This window comes from Cupressus sempervirens, chromosome 7 (genome assembly GCF_028749045.1).
Source record: "Cupressus sempervirens isolate cs-2001-9-10 chromosome 7, ASM2874904v1, whole genome shotgun sequence".
NCBI classification, from domain to species: Eukaryota; Viridiplantae; Streptophyta; class Pinopsida; order Cupressales; family Cupressaceae; genus Cupressus; species Cupressus sempervirens.
Window position 1 is genome coordinate 14871006 of NC_143124.1, and position 22480 is coordinate 14893485.

At 34.0% G+C, this 22480-nt stretch overlaps 1 protein-coding gene across 1 annotated transcript in view; it reads right to left on the reverse strand.

The window, feature by feature from the left end:
- Positions 1-8443: 8443 nt before the first annotated feature.
- The window catches only part of LOC149545181 (uncharacterized), a 72604-nt gene continuing 58567 nt past the window's right edge, over positions 8444-22480 (reverse strand). The window contains exons 2-4 of the mRNA XM_089793713.1: positions 9789-9909; positions 9293-9705; positions 8444-8848 (exon numbers count right to left, since the gene is read on the reverse strand). Coding sequence (XP_089649839.1) covers positions 8444-8848; positions 9293-9705; positions 9789-9909 — 939 coding nt within the window. The remainder of the gene's footprint in view (positions 8849-9292; positions 9706-9788; positions 9910-22480) is intronic.

The following is a 22480-nucleotide window of genomic DNA, read 5'->3' on the forward strand; positions in this document are numbered from 1 at the left end:
CCTACTAAGGCAACTCGAGAGGTAGCCCTTCTATGGCTAGATTATCCTACCTAGTGAAAAATGAAGAATAGAAGTCACAAATAGGTCTAGGAATCTGATCTCTCAAGAAGAGTGAGAGCATATCCCTACTATTTTGGCTCCCCAAACACAACAAACATGAAGATTCAATTCCCAACCCTTATACTACTGAAGACAAGGGGCTCCTAATTAGATTATGTGTGGGTTTTTTCCACGTTCAATTGTAACCGATGTTTACAGGTCAGGCATTTTGATCAACTCAAAGGAGTTGAGAGCATAGGCATACTTCTTTATCAAATCAATGAGATTGAATGTTCTTATTAAGCTATGTTTGAAAACTTAGAAATGCCACACTTTTAATTAACAAGAGTTGAGGTCCACCTACCTAATTCAAAGCTAGCAAAGGCTAGGGAATTTTATGAAGGTCTTCTTTCTTGTTGCGCACTGTTTGCAATTTAAAAGCTTGTTTGTTAACATAGAAGGGACCTGTAAGAAAAAGATATTCAAATCTAGAAGTTAGATTCAGGAAATTGCAACTTTTATCAAATGCGCTATAGAAATGCTCATATCCGTCACAGAAAACCTCATATGTGCTATTCTATCATGCAAAAGCACTATAAGAAAATAAAATGCACTATAAGATGCTTCATATGCTTTATAGAAATGATCAAATGTGTTACAAAAATATTCAGAAGCATTGTAAGAATATGCAAGTGTGTTATCGAACTATGCAAATGCGTTACAAAACAATGTAGATGCATTACAGTACTATGCAAATGCGTTACTGAACTATGCAAATGCATTACAGAACAATGTGTATGTTCTATAGTAAGATTAAATGCGAGAAAACAAAGTTCATAAGTGTTAGAATATCTCTCGAAAGTGTTGAAAGAGAATACAAAAGCATCAAAAAATTCAAATCCTGCCCTTCTATGCTCAAGAAAGACTTTGGAATGTTGTTCTTGCTGATATGAGGTCTCCCAGATGTAGTAGAACCTGTATTTGATCATATCTGTACAAGAGAATAGCCAAAAACAACATAGATCTATACTAAAATGAAAGGTTAGACTAAAAAACTTGAAAATAGAGAGGCTTTTAGTTCAGCCCCACGGTGGGCACCATTTTGTACACGGTAAGAATGCATATTCATGAAACTTTAGTGTAGAATGCAAATGGACTGATGAAAAACTATACTAGACCCAAGATATCATCATCAGAATGTAATCTCTACAAGCGTCTCATGTCTCCATCACTACAACTACTAAAATAGCTCTCAGACTAACATCTTAGTGACAGTTCTAGAATGGGATTGTGCTAAAAATGTAGATCTATAATGAAAAATGTAAGATCAATGACTAAAATGCATATTATATGTGAAATAAAACTCCTAGAAATGCTCTTGAAATGATCATACTATGAACTAATATCAACAAATGATGCTAAATAACACAAAATGATGTTAAAATGATATGAGCTTGCTACAATGAAAATGCTAAAATGATGAGTGCTAATGTGCCTATAGTGTAGACGCATAAAAACTTGGGTCCCTTGCCTCTTAGATTTCCCTCCTATTTATAGGATTTCATAAGGGGTTGTGGTAAGAACCAGGATTTTCACTTTTGACTGGGGGTGAAAGTGAAACTCAAAATATCTCATAAGAGGCTAGGAGGAAGAGTCCAACAAACTTGGTTTTGAGGATAATATGAGGATTTTTCAAATTCTTTTAAATGCTAAAAGGGAGATTTTCAATCTTGTGATGATAAAATAATTTTATTGATTTAATAAATGATTTATTTTCAACACTTTGTCTTTTTCTGCCTCCCTTTTTGAATTTCATTTTATGAATTTGAATTGTTTTCTTCCTCTTTTAAAGTTGATTTAGGTCTTGTTGATTTGATAGGTGATTAATGACCTAATGTAATTTTTGATTTAAAAGTCTATTGTGTTTCTTCTGATTTCCTCTTTTAATTTGGACTTGATCAATCAGAATTGTGTGACTTATATTTTTGCCAATTTTTGAGTGTCTACAATACCCAACAAATTTGGTATCTCTATCTGAAACTATACTCTTTGGCAGACCATGCAATCTCACCACTTCTTTGAAAAATAACTCTACTACATGAACAACATCACTAGTCTTCTTGCAAGGAATAAAATGTGCCATCTTTGAAAACCTATCAACCACCACAAAAATAGAATCATGCCCATGTTTTATCCTCGGTAATCCAAGAACAAAATCCATGCTGATATCCTCTCACAAATTCTCTAGTACAGGTAATGGTTGATACAACCTTGTATTTTGCTTCACTCCTCTTGCCATCTGACATACTTGGCAACTTTATACAAACTTCATCACATCTTACTGTAACTGTGGCCAATAATAATTTTTAGCAACCAAAGCTATAGTTTTATCTCTACCAAAATGTCCAGCCAATCCTCCACTATGCTTCTCCTTGATGAGGTTCTCTCTCATTGGACTTCTTGGAATGCACAAATGGCTTCCTTTGAACAACATATTATCTTGGATCATAAAATCCAACCATTCTGTCCTCTCAAGTGTAACAGGTTCTGTACAAGCCTTCCACGCTTCACCAAAATTAGGATCATCTAGATACAATGTACTAAGTTCCTTGAACCCAACCACCTCTATCTACATTTCTATCAAAAAAAGTTGTCTTCTAATAAGAGCATCTACAACTTTGTTAGACTTCACACTTCTACATTTCAAAATGAATGTGAAACTTTGCAAAAACTGAACCCACTTTAAATGCATTTGGTTCAATTTTTCTTGACTATTCAAGTATTGCAAAGCTTGATGATTAGTATACAAAACAAACTCCTTGGGAAGAAGATAGTGTCTCCACTTCTTCAATGCTTGAAATGTGGCATAAAATTTTTGATCATAAACATAATATTTTCTTTTTGCATCATTCAACTTCTCACTGAAATAAGCAAAGATTTACCTTCTTGGCTCAAAACAACTTCTATTGTAGTACCACTAGCATCACAATCTACTTGAAACACATTGTTAAAATCAAGAAGTGCTAAAACAAGTTGCTCAATGACTTTCTATTTCAACAGATTGAAACTCTTATCTACTCCTATAGTCCACTTAAGCTCTTTCCTATCTCCTCTCATTATTTCAGTCAAGGGTCCACAAATACTGCTAAAACTTCTTATGAACTTTCTATAAAATGTAGTGAATCCATAAAAAGATCTTACCTTTGTTGCACTCCTTGGAGTAGGCCATTCAAGGATAGCTTTCACTTTCTCTGGGTCCATTTTCAAACCTTCTCTTGAGAATACAAATGCCAGGTACACCAACTCCTTTACAAAACTGCACTTCTTTAGGTTTATCAACAACTTTTCTCCCCTTAACTTTTCAAACACATTGCGAATATGAATCAAATGTTCCTCCAATGTCTTACTAAAGATCAATATATCATCTAGGTAAACAATGACAAACTTACATAGAAACTCCTTTAGTACCTCATTCATGAGCCTCATGAAAGTGCTTGGTGCACTGGTTAGCCCAAAAGGCATGACTAACCACTCATACAGTCCTTCCCTTGTCTTGAAAGTAGTGTTCCACTCATCACCTTCTCTAATACAAATATGATGGTACCCACTCTTTAGATCTATCTTTGTGAAGTACTTAGCTCCACTCAAAAAGTTCATAATATCATCCATCCTTGGCAATGGAAATCTATACTTTATCGTGATCTTGTTGATAGTGCGAGAATCTTTCCACATTCTCCATTATCCATTCTTCTTTGGTGCTAATACTACTAGTATAGCACATCGACTCAAACTCTCTTGAATCAAACCCTTCTATAATAACTCATGAACTTGCCTGTTCAACTCTTCACTTTCTGCTGGTGTCATTCTATGCATTACTTTATTTGAAAAATTGGCTCTTGGAACCAAATCCATCTGCTAACTAATCTTCCTCATTTGGGGCAATCCATCAAGTACATTATCTGATACAATATCAGAAAACTCTTCCAACATATCTGCAACTTCTGCAGTACCTCCTCTACTTCTTCCTTACTATCTTTAGGAATTATAGCAAAACACATATGCTCATGCTTCATACCTTTAAGAAACTCTTTTCCATCAACAAAACATATTCTGGCAGCACTACATACCTTTCCTTATTTATCCTTCAATGACTTCAGCTTATGTTTCATTCCATCCTTAGTATGAGTGTAGGTATTTGCTCGCCCATCATGTACGACATGCCTATCAAACTGCCACGGCTTACCCAACAACATTTGACATATGTCCATAGGTATGGTATCAAATTGTATCTCATCCAAGTAGCTCCCAATCTTGAAATTCACTAAGCACTGCTCATTGACCATAACCTTGTAGTCACCTTGCACCCAAGCAATATAGTATGGACGTAGGTGTTTCTGTCTCTTTAGCTTCAACTTGGCGACTGTCATTTTTGACACCAGATTTTCAGTACTTCCACCATCAATAATCATATCACAATACTTATCTTCACATTTGCACCTTGTTCGAAATAAACTCCTTCTTTGATCAGGTTCATTCTCACCTCTCAGCAAGACTCTTCTATTAACTAAGACTTCTCCTCTTTCAACATCTTTAGAATGTGAAGATCTAGCATCTTCATCAACATGTGCAACTATCACCTGACCTTTTGTTCTTTGATATGTTCATCCTTGGCATTGGGTACATTCAAATGTTATATGCCCTTCCTCTCTATAGTGAAAATATTTCCCATAGAAGCCTCCTCTTCTAGATCCTTGTCCCTTGCCTCTTCCTCTCTGGTCTCTATTATTCTGATCATGGGAATGATTGGAATTGTTTCCCCTTTGGTTCTGGTTGCTACTTCTAGCCTCATCCTTGTTCTTCTGATCATCATTACAGCCTCCATAAGATTGTGTGCTAGATCTTCCACCACAACCTCTTCCACTATTCTTATTGTCAAACTTCTTGATCAGTTTCTTCTCAATTTTTAGGGAAAACTGGTATGCCTCCTCAATATTGTTCATTCGAACTAGGCTCGGTTCATCCTGAATGTTGGGCCTTAACCCATTAAGATAACAAGCGACTTTCTCCTTATCAGCTTTTGCATGGCCAATTCTAATGAGAACTTGGTAGAACTCCTCGGTATACTCTTGAACATATTTTCCCACTTGCTTCATTCCTTGCATCTTCTTCAATAGATCAAGCTCATAATCCATAGAAATGAATTGTCACTTCATTTTAGCTATTATTCGATCCCGTCTAGTGATTTTATCCTTCCCTTTCTATTTCATTCCAAATAAACCTCTTGCCACCAGATCTTTGCATGTCCCTTTAGTTTTGCCTTTGCAAACTTGACCCTATCCGGATCTTCAATATCTTCATACTCAAAGTACTCCTCTAGTTCATTAATCCAATCGATCAGCTCTTCTAGGTTAAGGTTTCCTGAAAATATGGGAACCTCAAATTTAGGTCTTTTTCCAATCTTGGAGATGGCCCTTAAAAGCCTCTCTTCCTCTGGGTTTAGAACTACCTCTACTTTGATATTTTCTTCTACTTCATCTTCATCCTCTCTTTCATCTCTTATGGGAAGATTCATTCCTCTACGCATTTGTTCTTCCAATGCTTGCATTTGTCTTTGGAGGGCTCAAAAACCCTCAAGTGTAACACCTCCAGCTCTTCCGCCACGCTCTCTTATTATTGCCACAAATGTGGAATTACAAAATTCTCAATTACAATGCTAACCCAAATGGGTACTTTCATTATAGTAACCTACAAGATAGTGCTGCGAACTATCACCCAGAGCTGTCCTAGAAAATCTTTGGGCCTTTCTTAAATAGACAATTTTATGTCACTCGGGAAGGTTCTAGATGCTTAAACTTAATATCTAGGCCCGACAGACCCTAACAATACACATAGAGTCAGCCAAATACATCCTTGACAAATTATTTTAGAAATTTTGGTAGCCCAACTTTCGAAGGCCATAACTCACAAACCGTTGCTTCGATTGGTTATTATAGCCACTTTTTAGAAATGCCAACTCCTGATCTACAAGTTTAGAACAGTGCTAGCGCCCTTCCCTTGAGTTTTCAAACCTCATCCGAGCACTTTAAGGCCTCCAATGGTGAGCCTGAAAATTTTTCTACAAATTTTTTTCACCAAAAATCCACAATAACTTCTTTGATACTTAAGCTAGAGAAATGAGGTTTTTATGGTAGGCTTATATCTCTAAAATGAACCTTCCTATAGAAAATGGGAACATTCTGAGCTCATATGATAAACTTACTAAAAATAGTAAGTTCCCATAAATAGTAACCACCCTGTCTATTAGTCCTTATTAAAATAGAAAAGGCTGAAAATAAAATATTTTTGGGTGATGCAAGATTGCCCTTACACCCAGTATGCTCCTGCATCATTTTCCTAACTTTAGCAAGCTTACTTGATTGGTTCATGTTATTTCTCTTAATTATGTGATTGCCAAACAAACTCAAGAGGAATATTAATAATGATAATGATAGATGGAACTTAGTATATGTATGTGAAAAATTAGATGGCTAGAACACTCCTCCATTTTCCCTTCTCTTCAATTAGCAATACTTTATTATTTTTATGCTTTACATGTTTAAATGTTCCAAATTGTTTCCTCACTACAAGTGTGACTTTTTCCAACTACCTCTTTTTAACCTCTTGTCTTCTTCTATTATGCTTCCTCAATGAACTTGCATATAATATTGTAAATTATATGGATTTCAATGAAGTCTTGATAGATCAATTGAATTTCTATGTTGTTATTTGATCTCTACACTTTACTTTTATTCTTGTGAAAACTATAATTTTTTGGTTAAATAATATGGTTCTATTCAACTAATTTAGACAATGTAGATACCTAAATTGATGATTCATCTTGTATTGACTATTTCTTTAATAATTCAAAAACTCTAATTTTTTGGTTAAACAATATGCTTCTACTCAACTAATTTAGACAATGTAGATACCTAAATTGATGATTCATCATGTATTGACTATTTCTTTAATAATTAATATAGTAAAGCCTTAATTATTCAATTAATGATTCAATTTTATCTCCTCTTTAATTAAAGAATAATTTATTATTTACTTAATAAAACCATTGTTCAATTGCACCTATTCATAGTTCAAACAATTTAATCATCTCTTCTTGTATAACACACCTTCAACAAAACAAATTTAATTAATCATTTACTAGAATCCTCCATCCTTTTACCAAGAACTAGATTAATAAACAAAATATTTAGTTTCTCTATTTTTCTCCACTTTTCATCAAGTTCCTCAACCATTTAGCCCTTTATTCCTCACTTGCACAACCTAATCCTAGTCAAGTCTTCTCAAACCATGCACACCTCTACAGTTGCAGTAGTCCAAAGCACATTTTCAATCTCATTCATACACTTTCTTCAACTAGATTTTTCATCACTAATTCTCCCCTTAGTCCCCCCCCCCCTCTCTCTCTCTCTCTCCCTCCTCCAATCACATGCTCAAACACTTGTGCTCCTTGCAATGTAACTCCCAATAGCTCTTAACAAATATAAACCATTAATCCCATATATCTATGGGAGGCCATCCCTACCCATTTTAACAACAATCTCACCTCAACCTTATGCTTGTGAGAATAGTAGTCATATCTAATCATCCTTGAACACAACCAATTCATCTTTGTGCAACAAGGGGTAGTTTGTTGATTGGATTTTCATATTTTCTTTGTGTTACTAACAAATATGTTTAATTATGGATTTTGATAGTATTTTAAGTAGAGTGGATCTATATTGATTTGTTTCCCCTATTTTACTAAGATTTCTATGTACATAACATGTTATGTAAGTCATATATGGATTTTTGGTTAAATGTGTTCTTTATGACATGTTTAGAGCACCAATCTATTGAAGTTTTCACACACAAGCTAGGAAATCCTCTTATTTGATGTTTGGGTGGTCTAATGCTGAACTACTACCTCTCTTAATAATCAAATCATGTTTTATTCAAGTATTGCTCATATTCCAACACATCTTAGATCTTCCTATTAATATGTTTGATTGGACTAACAAACTATATTTTAATTAATATTATTTAGATGCATTCTTTTAAAATATTATATTTCTTTACATTACTTGTTTTCTTTAGCTCACATATATAAAAAGTATGGGTCAATGAGTTTGACTCAAAAACTACACAGTTAAATCTTGATAGCAATATTACAGTTTGACTTGCTGTGGAAATTATCTCCTACTCTATAAAAAGTGCTTTTGTTTATTTTCCATAGCAACAATGTAATAAGGTTTCCCAGCTCTTAGCCATGATAGAAGGAACATTGTTTCTTGAGGTCAAATACATGTTCTTATAACTTAAAAGAAGAAAAGAAAACATACATCTGGCTGAGGCTGATTCAATGGTACTGCTAGTATAATATAGCAGTAAGAATTTTGAATACATGTAGGGCTTTCCATCCTTCATCTTTGTTCAACCTAATTATAAACCCTCTCTTTATTGGGGCTTTACCAAATTCGAACTTCCAAACACGCTTTATTTGTGTTGGGGCAGTAACCATGCATGCAGAAACATATTCTCTTGCTAGAGATTCCATACCACTCATATGGCCTGATAAAGAAGTTGGAATCACAAGACATATGATCCCTGCACTCAATGATTGTGTTTCTAATGATGCCACTGCTTTCTTCAATGAGTTACCGCTAATGTCAACCATTGAAATGTTACCAATCACATCTGATAAAAGCTTTGCAATAAATTTTTTGTCTGTTCCTTCAGCTGCTATCCCATTCACTATCAAATTCTCTGGGGCTCTCTGTAATTCAGAAAAATAACTCTGTTAACTAATTGACAACAGTGGTGCATTAGCTACAACGAATGAAGATAATTATATAGGCAAGTTAGACCACTCAATATACTATTAACTTGGACTAAATACTCTTAACTTTCGACTATGAAGAGTTCAAGGTATGAGGATAGTGAAAGTAGTTGTAAACTATTTGAAGTTTAGCTTTTGAGGTGAGGTGTGCCTGGATATTGTATTGTTTTCTTTATACTAATACAAAATTAGATGGGAATTATTCACTAAAAAAATTGAGGTGGGTTTACACGATTCTATAGGTCCTATAACAAGATTAAAAGGATACAGAAAGCCATCATCATTTACTACCTATGGTTGATCTTGCAAACTTTCGAGTCAAAAGTTTCTCAAAATTAACAGCAAATTGTCTGTCAGGAAGGTAGTAGTAGTGATAAGTACCTGTAACTGACTAATGCAACCGCATATAGCTCCATGGGCTGCTGATATATATAGATATCTTAGTCTTCTCAACTTTTCACTACCTGTGATTTTCTGCAGCTGCCAACATTTATTAATGTGAATTCTCTCCAGACTTGCTAACTCTTTAATTTCTGAGCAGCCTTCCTTTTCCAGATCACAAGGACCCAATTCAGGACTATCTTGTGTAAAATGAATCTCGACTAGGTTTTTAATGTCTCTAATCTCTAGAGAGTTAAGGCTTGGACAACTCTGACCACTAATTGAGATCTTTGATAAAGCTTCTACACCATGAGTGGCTATCTTTTCAAGACTAACCAGAGAAGCCTTAATTTTAGGCGAGCCTCTGCTCCTGTTCAAAGCAAGTTCCCCGCTTACAGACAAATATCTCAAACCTAAATTTTTAAGGTTGGTGAGATAATTAAGTGACTCTGAGAGCAATCTCCCTTCAATTACCATCGATTGACCGATTTCAAACTTTCCCATCCCATTCCAAACAGGACTAAATCTTCTAATTTTAACAATGCTTGTAATGAATTAGGGAACTGATCTTCCACTGATGTGTACTGAAGCTGAAGCTCTTTCAACTGTAAAGGGGCCTGAAATTAACAATTGATAAGTTTCAACAACTTTTTAAAAACTAATGTTATATAATTTTCAATTAATAATACTAATTCTAATGTTTCTGGATTTTTTATTTATTATATAATAAAATTCAATAGTTAGTTTCATTAATATTTTTGTGAAGAATTTTAATAAATTTTAAAAAGCTTATTATGAAAATATGACATTGTAGTTAATAAAATTAAATAATACAATTTATGGCATTCTAATAATAATAATATTATTAAAGATATCATTTGTTTCTATTTTTTATTAATAAATTTGAAAAATGTCTAGCAAAACATAATAAAATTAAATTAAAATCTAATAATTTCAATTTATGATATTATTAAATTTATAATCAATCATCTAATAATAAAATGATATACACTACATAATCATATTATATTTTAAATCTATTTACAAATTTATGTCAAAAAAATTGTATGAAAAAATAATATTCCAATGTTAATGAGATTCTTTTAAAAAAATACTTGGACAATTTTTCACTAGGTGAACCTATTATAAAAAAAAGGTATAATTAAAAATTAATTAAAAATTACTATTTTTCCTCTAAAATCTAGGTGAAACACTATACCTATTATAATGTTCTTGAAATATATTATGTTTTCACTATTTTCTAATCTAAAATTTATAAAATAGTAAAAATCTAATAGATAAGAAAGGAACAAACTAAAAAATCAATTATTTTTAAAATTGAAAAATTATCTTTAGAAATTAAAAATTATTCTAAACCAATCAATCAAACATTAATCAAACAACAAATTATGAAAAATACATTTTTTTAACATTATATGTGAATTTTTTAAAATTTTTTTTAGGTCTCTCTTTAATTCTTTGAAGTTATTTTTTAAATTCCTTAAATAATTCACATTCAATTATTGAAGTGATTACCTAATTAATCCTTTTTCTATACAAGTATGTCTGTTTGTTTTAAATTAAGAAATTGCTATTAGATTAAAGGAGCATCGCCTAGATGGAATGTGTACTAAGTAGACCACTCATTCATATGATAAATGATTTCATGTGAATCATACTCATGAACCATGGATCAATGAGTTTGACTTCATTTTTTATATGAAGAGCTCGGACGATGCTTATTGCCTACCTTACAATAAATATATAATTTAGTGGTTAGAATATATCATAATAATTGTGAATGCACTAAAAGCTCTCCATGTTGCATTTCCTCCTCAAAACTTGCTAAAAAACACAACAAAAAGGTTTATGGAACATTGAGCATTGATTATGCAATTACTACGAAAATCAAAATACAAATTTTTTTACATGTATACCAATTATACAACAATTAAAAATATAAAACTACTACAAATAAACTAAAGAACTATTCCTAATCTCAATCCTAAATGCCTTCAGTTAGTGCTAGGAACTTCACTTAGTGTCACTTGTTTTTTGGACTTCCTTTAGGTTGGAGTGGTAATGATAAAAGAGGGAGTTTAATAATTGTTTCCCTCCTCTCATGACAAAATCAACTACAACATTCTGCAACACAACTATCAGTGGCAAGAATGCTCATGAGCATGGCAGGAAGTAGTGGAATGCAACTATCAATGACAAAAATGAGCATGGTGGGAACTAGTGGAAGAACTGGTCCTTCACTAATATCACTCCTATATATGCTAGTGAATGAGCTAATTCATATGCCATTATATATGAATGGTTCTCTTAATGGTGGTTCTCTTAAGAAATTCTTGCTTCCCATGCAGAAAATGATAGGGCTTAGAGGAGAAAGCTTGGATCAGGGCACTAGGGTTTCAAAAAATCTTTTCTAAGTGTTTTTGTGCAAATAGCTAGGATCTTTGTAAGGTGTTGTAATTATGTTTTTGTTTTGTTTTGATGGATATATAATTTAGTTCATCATTTTGGAAAAATCCCAATGGTTCTTTTCTTGTTTGTTTTGTATATCCAAAGCCCCCTTCATTAAATCCAGAGGACTTCCTTGGGTGTCTCCAAAATAAAACTAAAAAAGGTGTGTGGTCCTTCTAGTCAAAAAATATCAGAAACTTTTTTTTAAATATTGACACATAGTTTTTTCCCTAAATATTCTTAAATATCTGATATGCAATCTTTTTGTGTGAATATAGATCAAATTTTTAGTGATGCAATTCTATTTTGAATGTTGATATTAATTCTATTTTGAATTGGATTTGATTGATATAAATTTCATTGGCAATTATCCAATTAAACATTGAATAATCGTTGCCACTTTCAAAAAATTTCATCTTTTCTTATTCCTAATTGGCATCTTGATTTGAACAATTCTAGAATCAATTTCATATTCAAGCACTGGAGAGGGAGTTCATCGCCACATAGAGAGAAAGTTCATCATTTTTTAGATCTATGAGTCTACAAGTACATTGGCATCTTGATTTGGATTTTGAAAAATTCAAGGCACATGCCAGTATGATGTTATGAGAGTCTGCATTGAAATCTTTAGAAAAGGCATCTTACATTAGTATGTGTTTTCTTTGTGTTGAATTTGAAACCTTCAAGGCATCTACAGTTTAAATTATATAGGTCAGGATTAATTTCTAGATACAAAATTGTCTTGTTCATGTGGCTCTTCTTGTAATCATGCTGCTTATTCTTTCTGTTATGATCTCTTCTACCTTTTTCTAGTCATGTTAATTGAGTCTTAAAATAGTTGTTCTCATTATCATCTTTTGGACTGGTTCCAACTTATTTTTACTTTTGAGGTATGGATGACAAAGTGTGGATTGTAACTTAAGAAAATGGATAAAATATCAGAATTATGGTCATTCAAAAAGTTAAATTTGTAAGCTATATATGTGATCCAATCTACTACCAGGTTTCTCTAATGTCTATGCATAACCCTGAGTAAACTCAAAGTCCCTCAAGTAGGTTAATGTTACCATTCTCTTAATATGTAAGGTGCCTCCAAAAGACATGGCTTTAGATTTTGGGTGGCCCATGATGTAGAAAAGAATTGATCTTTATCTTCATTCTAAATAAGGCTTCAAAAATATTAAACAATGAAATATTTCAAATGGAAATGATATGTTTGATAAGTGTTAGAGTAAATAATTATTTTTTATTTATTTATTCTTTTACTTAAGTTTACTTAGGTTAATGCATTTAGTCAATAGTTATAGCCTAGGAGTTGTTGACAACATGAGAGTTTGTTCCTATCTAGTCATACTTATCCTCTCACCTTGATCAAGGATATTCCAACTTTTGTGGACATATGCTTAGTTGTCAACCTTATCTTCTAGAACTTTCTAGCTTGTTCTACAAGCTTCCTTGAGGCCTTTATATTTGGTCTCTCTCATTGTAAATTCATACGATTTTCACATCGCAATTTCATTTTCTTATTGTGAAATATCTTTTCTCACTTTGTTGAACTGCTCCAAGCTCTTGTTCCTTCTTCTTTGATTTTTCTCTAGCAAGTTATTTGCATGCAAGTGATCTTGGTGAGCTGTGAAGTTGGATTTCATCAACTTCTACATGGTATTAGAGCCTTCTTGTTGCTTCTTGGCTAAAGAATTTTTGAAGCCGTTATTCAGAGACACAAACCCTAGTTTTTTTGTGATTTTTTCTTCAATCAAGAGGAAGAGCATTTTTTCAATGTTTGGAGAAAAATGAGAAAGAGGGTTTGACATAATAGATCTAACATTTTTTGGGCTTTTTTTCTTTATTTTTTTGAGGTGCGATAGCAGTGATTCAGAAAAAATAAATGCAGAGGTCATTTTCAAATAGTGATATCTCCCTCATACAGACTCATTTTTTTGAGCAATTATTTTTGTTTTGGGCTAGAATTTTGTGATTTACACATTGGTGTAGGAAGTTTGACATCTCTATTCTTGAATTTTTTTGCAACTCAAAAATCCCATTTTTTACACCTTCAAAGGCTTCATTTGGGCTCATATGGACACATATTTCAATGCTAGTTTTTAAAAAAGTGCATGATTTATTGTCTACTTTCTAGATCTAGAATCAGTTTGGAGTAATATTGAGCTTCTATTGTTAATGTTGAAGTAGAGGCTTCAATTTCCTCCCTCTCTGCATCCAAAATCTAGGTTCTTTTCTCAATTTTTGTGATTTCTATAATTGTTTCTTTGGTATTTGAGGGATATATTTATTAGTTGTTGGGGGGGGGGGGGGGGGGGGTAGGCATTTTCTTTTCTATAATTTACTTCAGAATAGACCCTTCTGCTTCTATCTTCTTCTCTCAATGTCAAATCCTTCTATGACCCAGCTCATGCCACACAACTATTACACTTGGAAAGCACAAATGACTAGGCTTCTCATGTCACAAGGTTTATGGTCATGTCTGGATGAGAACCAACCTCCTCTAACATGCCCTTTTGAGGTTTTTTAGCATAGAAATAAAATGGATGAGGCCATGGGATTGATTTTACTAGACATCTCAGATAGTCTTCCATTTCACTTGGATGGTTTGACCACTCTGCGTTCTATTTGGATGAAATTCTAGAATTTTTTTGGCACAGTGAATGAGCTTTGGGCACTTCAGCTTGATGTAGAATTGACATATTTGATACCTACCAACTTCCCCACCATTGAGGACTTCTTGATGAAGTTCAAATCTCTATGTACACTTTTGTAGGGATGTAGGAAAAACAAGATTGATGATGAGTGTATCTTTTTAATACTCTCCAAGTTGTGAGGCCAATATCAGATCTTCTCTTCTACTTTCTACTCCATTATGGATGCCTTGGGTGATAGACATAGGATGCCTTCATTTGAGATATTTGTGATTAGCTAACTCATGAAAAGTCTAAGATTAATTAGATGGATTCACTTTCAAGTTCACAATCGCAAGCATTGCTTGCCAAGGATACACAGGAGTAGAAGCCGAAGTAGATATCAGATTCCTCTTCTACTAGTTCATCATCATCTTCTAAGAAGAAGGAGAAAAAGAAGACTAAGACTCATACCTATTCCTATTGTTAGAAAGGATCTCATGATGAGGCACATTGTTTTCAAAAGAGATTTGATGGCTATGAGAAACAAATTGCAGATTTGCAACCTCTTCTCTAGAAAAGTGTTGTTTCCTCCCCATCCTCTTCTACCTCACAAGGGTCTACTTTTCAATCGTCTTCCACACCTTTGAAATCTACACTAGATCTTGGAAAGGGTCATGCATTACAGGCATCCTTTGCATGCTCTTCATAGGTCCCTTGGATACTAGATTCAAGTGCTTCTCAACATATGACATCTTCTTAAGATGTCTTCTCTACTCTTGTGGCTTCTCCTATTCCTCATATTCTCATGGGGAATAACACTACCTTACTAGTTTGTGGGAAATGTTCAGTTTCCATCTAGGATGGTATATTCAATGATGTATTGTATGTTCCATCTTTGTTTTCCAACCTTCTCTCAATTTCTTAGATTACACACAATGGATTAGGGAAGACAGTTGAGTTCATTGCCAATTTAGTCTTCATTCAGGATCGTGTCATAGGAGGCCTTATTGCTACAAGGATAGTTGATTCTTTCACCTATCTTTACACCTTACACTTTTACCCACCATCTCTATTTTTAGAGCATGGCTCTTCTCTTTCATAGGAGCATGATGTGGTGTAGGCTGGATACTTGAACCTTTGTATTGTTCCTGACTTCCCTATTTTGATTGCCACACCACATCTAGTTGAGGGCTTTTCTCCTCTAAAAGATTCTTCTTCTACTCTACCTAATCCTCTAGTTTCATTGATTGAGCCTCCAGGTCCACATGTTGCATATACTATAGCAGACATTCATGCCAGTCTCATCACACCTGCCTTGGGTATTCCATTTTAGGATCCTCCTACTTTTTCCTTTGGGAATCAGCTAGGCCTTCCAGTTTCCCCTCTCATTCAAGGGTTCCCTTATTATGTGCCCTTGTTCCTTCTGCATTGGAATTTCATTGGTTCCATCATTTCTACTAGAGCTCCAACATTCTAGGGGTTCTTTAGTGTCTATTCTCATGGGGGGACTAGTTGTACTTATAGTTTTGAGAGAGTCTCTTGAGCCATTTCCAGTGGAATTTTTCCTTGGTCTTGTTGAGGCCTTCCTTCCTTGTTTTTTTAGCATGTTTATTCTTACCTCTTTTTAGGGGAGGGTTTGTCCCATGAGGTTTTCCCTCTTTCCCTACTTTTAGAGGTTGCATTTCTTTTCTTTGTACATGGGTACCTAAGATGGCCTAGTTGTTGAGACCCATCCTACATTTCATCTTAGCTTTTTATGAGCTTAAGGCATTCCCCTAAGTTGCAGTTAAGGGAGGGTGTTAGAGTAAATAATTATTTATTCTTTTACTTAAGTTTACTTAGGTTAATGCATTTAATTAATAGTTGTAGTCTAGGAGTTGTTGACAACATGGGAGTTTGTTCCTATCTAGTCATACTTATCCTCTTGCCTTGATCGAGGATATTCCACCTTTAGTGGATGTATGCTTAGTTGTCAACCTTATCTTCTAGCACTTTCTAGCTTGTTCTACAAGCTTCTTTGAGGCCTTTACATTCTGTCTCTCTCATTGTAAATTCATATCATTTTCACATAGCAATTTCATTTTCTTATTGTGAAATATCTTTTCTCACTTTGTTGAATTGCTCCAAGCCCTTGTTGCTTCTTCAGTTTCTCTTTAGCAAGCTATTTACATGTAGGTGATCTTGGCAAGTTGTAAAGTTGGCTTTCATCAAATTCTATAATAAGCACCTTCTTTTGAGGAAGTTTGGTAGGATATTAGAAAATCTTAAAGATAAAAAACTTTTATATATCAATCATTATAGTTTTTTGCTCCATGGCTTTGTGCTGATAAAAAATGAAGTTGACATAATGTTGGTAGTAAGTCTTAAAAAAAAGAATTTAAATTCGGCATCAGTAGAGTTTTGTAGAGAAAAATTTCTTAGGATTACATGTAATAGAAAGTTCATGAGCTCCCCAGAAAAGAAAGATATTGAAGTTTGTGTTATTAGAGTTTGATGTAGTAAAATTGCTTAACATTGCCTATAATAGAAGTTCCATTAGGTCCCATACTTTGAGGCAATGCAAATATTATAATTTTCTTAGTGTTTCTGTTTGATGGAGCCTCTAATAATTAATGAGCATTGTTATGTGATGCCCCTTAGGATGGGGTCCCTTCCTCAGATATTTCAAGCATACATGGACACTGGCATCAATCTTGTAGGGGTTTCAAGCTTGCATATCTCTAACACAAATTTCTTTGATTAGATAGAATGTGAATGTATTTTTTCATACCCACCACATTCTCTTTGAATTCACATTCTAGTATACCTAAGCTCTACACTATCCCATCTCTATTAGATATCCATATTTTAGAGTTATTAAGAGTTGTGTATGGGTTCTAGGTGTTCTTTGAGAACCTTCCTAAAGAGTTCTTGCTCAAACTCATGGCCACCATTTTTAAATAAAATGGGAATGGAATATTATCACACTCAAACAAAGGACCATATGTTTCAAGTCCTTCCCTTTCCAAACCATTCTTAAAATTTTGTTTTTGGGTGTGCATGTGCCTTAAATGTAGTAGTTTGAGTTGTAGGTTGTGAAAGGTTTCCCCTCTATTCACTTCACTATTGGCCTCAATTTTTAGGTATAAGGTAGTCACTTATTATCTAATAAGAACATAATTCAAATGTTTCCATTCTTTTGATATTTAATGAATCTGCAATCATTGATGGTGGATCAACGTGACATACTATCATGCTAGACAATGCTATGTATCTAACTATTACTACAACTTTCCCTAATGATGTGGCTATTAAAAGGAGGATATAGTTGTTATAGGTAGTCATTTTTTTATTGTTAGAAAGTGATTAAAGTTGTGCAATAAGAAGAAGAGATGTATTGAAGGTAGCAAGTAATATAAGCTTAGAATCTCAAAACAATTGTTGTTATATCTACATGTTGTAGTAGATACCAATCACTTCACAAGGATGACCACTATGTAGGCATTAAAAATCTTAAAGATTGATTTGGATCCTGGTAACCATAAAAGCATCCTATCTTGTGATTTCTTGAGAACAAGCAATCTTTGGCTAGGTAAGTTGTAATTTCCCTGTATGTTGCTGGTATTCATGCAAAGTTACATGTTGTTTAATGTTCTTGAGGGCCTCACAAGGCTAGTGTGCTCACAAGATTTGTACCCCTACTATGCTATTGTGCTCATTGGTCTAGACTATTTGCAATGTTGTTGTGTTCATGTCAAGAATGAGATCCTCAATTTTTGGCCTCACTTGTTTATACACATAATAGAAATTAAATATAAATCATAATAAGATTGCATTTCTATAATTTAGCATGCATATAAGCTTTCATATTTCTTAAGCTAAATTACTGCATTCTTTGGATCAAGGTCACATTCTTCTTCACATACCCACTTGGTTGGGTTTTGAGATGTTGAAAATGTGTGTTATCAAACACAATGCATAAATGATAAAAGAAAAGGACACCATGATAAGATATGAAATTTAAAGAAGTCAAGCTATCTAGCTTCTTGAAATATAAGCATGCAATCCTGACGGCCTAAGATAACTCTATGATCATAAGATTCTTAGATAAATTGTTTGAAAAGTATTGTTGGTAGGGATGTAGTGTTTTATTAAGTGTTATATGTGTTCCAACACTTATGACATACACAAATGCATGCAATTTTATACTTGTATTCAATTCTTTTGCTCATTTGACCACCATTTTTGCGCTTCTAAATATTTTTGATGTAGATAACAAGGGAGACATCAACAAAAGTGGTATTGTCTTAGCAAGTGATATATCCTTATAAAAAAGAAAGCCCTAGTAGATTTATATTCTCTAAAAAAAGGGTACCATATCCCATGCATTATTCTTCTTTAATGTTGCCATGTCTTTGTTCATGGTAGGTTACAAGATTTTCGAATCTTTTGACATTTTTCTAGTAGTGTTGTATGGTGGATCATAAATGGTTGCTAATTTTTTTTAAAAATATTGTCAATTGCAAATTTGTCCTTGTCTGTCACTAATTGTCCCTTTTTTATTGAATTGTAACCAAGTTAAGAGCAAGGAAGAGATTGATTTATAGATTTTTTTGTAATAAGAAGATGAATGGTTGAGATTCAATTCTTATAATAAAATTTGGTGAAGGAATATGAAAATGATTAATTACATGACTAAGCAAAAACATGATTCATTTAATCAACTAATAATAAGATGGTATACCCCTTTTAAACCAACACATATTTTCCATACTCTATGTACTCCCAGTCTTTCACCACCTCTTCTCTTTTGTTAAAATTTTAAAATAATCAATAGTATGATATTTAAAATAAAAAAATAATATTTTTGGGAGGGTCTACTAACCTCCCCTATTCCCTTGACAATTGATAGTTGCATAGATCGATAGTTACATGGATAGACAGTCAGATGAAAACCCATAAATGTAGGCTGGAAAAGGCCCTGCATAGATTGAATCATGCACCTCATGTGCTCCTGCTCTCATTTATAAATATCATTTTTTTTTCAAATTTTAACTATATTGAATTTGTACCCAGTTTTGTTTCCAAGTCTGAGTCTGAGTTAAAATCCATCTCGTGAACTCAGTACTAAGTCCAATTCTTGTAACAATAGAATAAAAATGATAGTGGACTTATACATGAGCAATGTAAAATATATCATAGTCCTTTGAAAGATTGTAAGCATATATGGCAACATTTGCTACATGCTCATTTTTATAATCAACCAATGTCAATACCAAGTCAAATCCAAAAAATATTTGAAAGTTTTAAAGATTGAATAGAGGAAACAAGAACCTTTCAATTGAATTACTTGAAAGCAATATTTAAGGTCTGCATTGATTCTGAGAATAAAAATGAGAGGAACCACAATAGTATGTCTACTTTTAACAAGGATTTGATAACTGGTGAAGATAGAGCATTTGTTATGATGTATCAAAAAGATCTTCCTCTACATTCAAGTAAAAAGTTTGACTTACATAAGGTATCATCATTAAGCATAGTTTGTGTATACTAGAGAATTTGACCTGTTGGAAGCAAGAGTAAACAAAAAAACATTAGCCAATGTGCATATTTCAAATGTTGAACAATGAAAAGAAACTAACTAACATTTACTTGAGTTTTGCAACTCAAAGCAACCAAAAAAATTAAGTCCTCAAGCAACCTCAAACAGCTCAACAAAGACACCCATGAGAGGCCTTGCTGGTGTGTTAGATTGGAGGGATGTTTGTGTGCTCTCCCAAAACACAACTATGGTGAATCTCTTGATATTCAAATGCAAATGTGATGATGAAACTATGCTATATGGATGAAGAACACCTCAAACAATAGCTATGGTAGAAGCCATGCTTGAGAGCATTCAAGGAAGTGGAGATGGATGCAAGAAAATAAACTAATCTAACAATGCAAGATGAAATGAAAACTAACAAATACCAAACGTTAGTATGCATGCAACTTTAGAAAATCACTACAAAGCTCAAATGGAAAACTAGCATGATAACAATGCATGTGAGGGAGATGAAAATACTTGAGAAAAAGACTCTATTTATAGGCATGAGAGAGGCCCTGGTGAGGTGGAATCTATGTGGCAACCACATAGGTGTCACAAGGAGACATGTAAGAAAGTCATGCAAATGGTCAACATTCAAAGTTTGCTCACACATGTGTGAGCAAACTTGGAGAGAGGAGTGGGTGACAAAGCTGTAAGAGGTGTGAGAAGTATGAGGGGTGTGGGAAGTGTGAGTGGTCCTCACACATGTGTGAGCACACACTTAGGCTTAAGAATGGGTTTAGCAAGATGATTAAGATAATTAAGTGGGATTTAGGTAGTGGGTAGGCTTAGAAAGATGAAAATGATGGTTGTAGACTAGATTTTTAGGCTAGGTTTAAGATTAAATTAAATAGGATTTAATTTAATCAAGGTTTAGAGAAATTAATGAGATGGAGGGGATTAAATAAATAAGATTTATTTAAAAGGGGGATTTATGGAGGATCATGCATTAAATAAATTTAACGCATTAGGGATGAAAGTATTTAAATTAAATTTAAATACCTTAAGAAAGTGAACCTATTTAATTAAATAAGTAGAAGAATATGACAAATATAATTAGTTAATAAATAATTAATTATAATGTCAAGGGTAATATTAAATAAACTAATATAGTCTTTTGGGATGATTTTAAGTGTCTACATTTTGCCCCTCTTTGATATGATGTCAAGATGACATCATATCAAAAATATATATATATAGATTGCCCTAGAGAAGGTAGGAGTCCTAAGAGCAATGATAGAGGAGGAGGGTTCCCCCTTACAAAAATAGCGCCAAAAATAAATTTGGGCAATTTTTGCAAAAAAGGTCTTTAGAAAAAATGAAATAGGAGAAAAATGGAAGAAATGAAGACATTGCATGACCTATGGGAAAATAGAGGATAGACACAACTCAAGGAAGACACAGGCTCAAAAGGGGGCCTCAAAGGGCCTATATAAGCCTCTAAGGGGCTCAAAGAAGGTCATTTGCACACTTAGAGAGTAGAGAATCCAGAGCAAAGATGGACCCTATTGATTGATTGCAGCTTCACAAGCATGTCTGGGAGCACCAACGATCAGCCAACATGGGCCCACTAGTGAGTCATCTGATCCTCTTTGTCAATTTGTGATTACAGTAGGTTAGATGCATTTATTGTGCCATAAATAGGGCAAAAACATAGTCAGGGAGGAGGCAATAGTCTCTACCTTATCATCTGCACAGATGACAAAATGGAGACCACGACATCTACGGAGATGATAGACTGGGGAGAGGGGGTTCGTAGAGATGATAGGGTGCATCTCATCATCTATGTGGATGACAAAAGGGGTAAAAGGGAAGTGGAGATGATGATCTACTATTTGTGGTCTTTGTAGACAATAAAATGCAGCCACCAACAAAAAATTAGCATCATTACAACTATTGGAGATGATGAAATGATGTCTCTACGAACTGCCATTTGTGTTAATTAGTGTCTATGCCAATCAACATCTCTAAAGATTAGCATCTACACCGATCAACATTTACTCAAATTGGCATCTGCATCAATTGAGACAAATTAGTAGAGGACGAGGTAGGATGACCCATTTTGGGGATGGCATAGGCTAAAGAGACTAATCCTCTGCATTTCTATGCTGCAGGAGGAGATGGTAGTTTTCAGGTCAAGGGAACATTATCCTTCGACGATAGTGGTAGAGGACAGATTAATAGAGGTGGACTTGGGGCACATCTAACTATGTGGACTAGAGTACGTGCACAAGTGGCTGGACCTGAGGGCACACTCAACACAGCTATTGGCACTTATTGAGTGATGGCATACACCCACTATGAGCTTCCATCTGCCTACTAAAGAGGTGACAGTCACACTACTGGATGTGTGGCAAATTTTGTGAGTGCCCATCTAGGGAGCATATCTAGAGTAGATGTTGGAGGGTTTAGATCCATTTTTGTAGGAGTGCTTCGATAGGAAACAATAGAGACTACCAATCTAGAGATCATGGCTGACTTGGAGAGGGGCACTAGAGCAGAGATTGTCCAGAT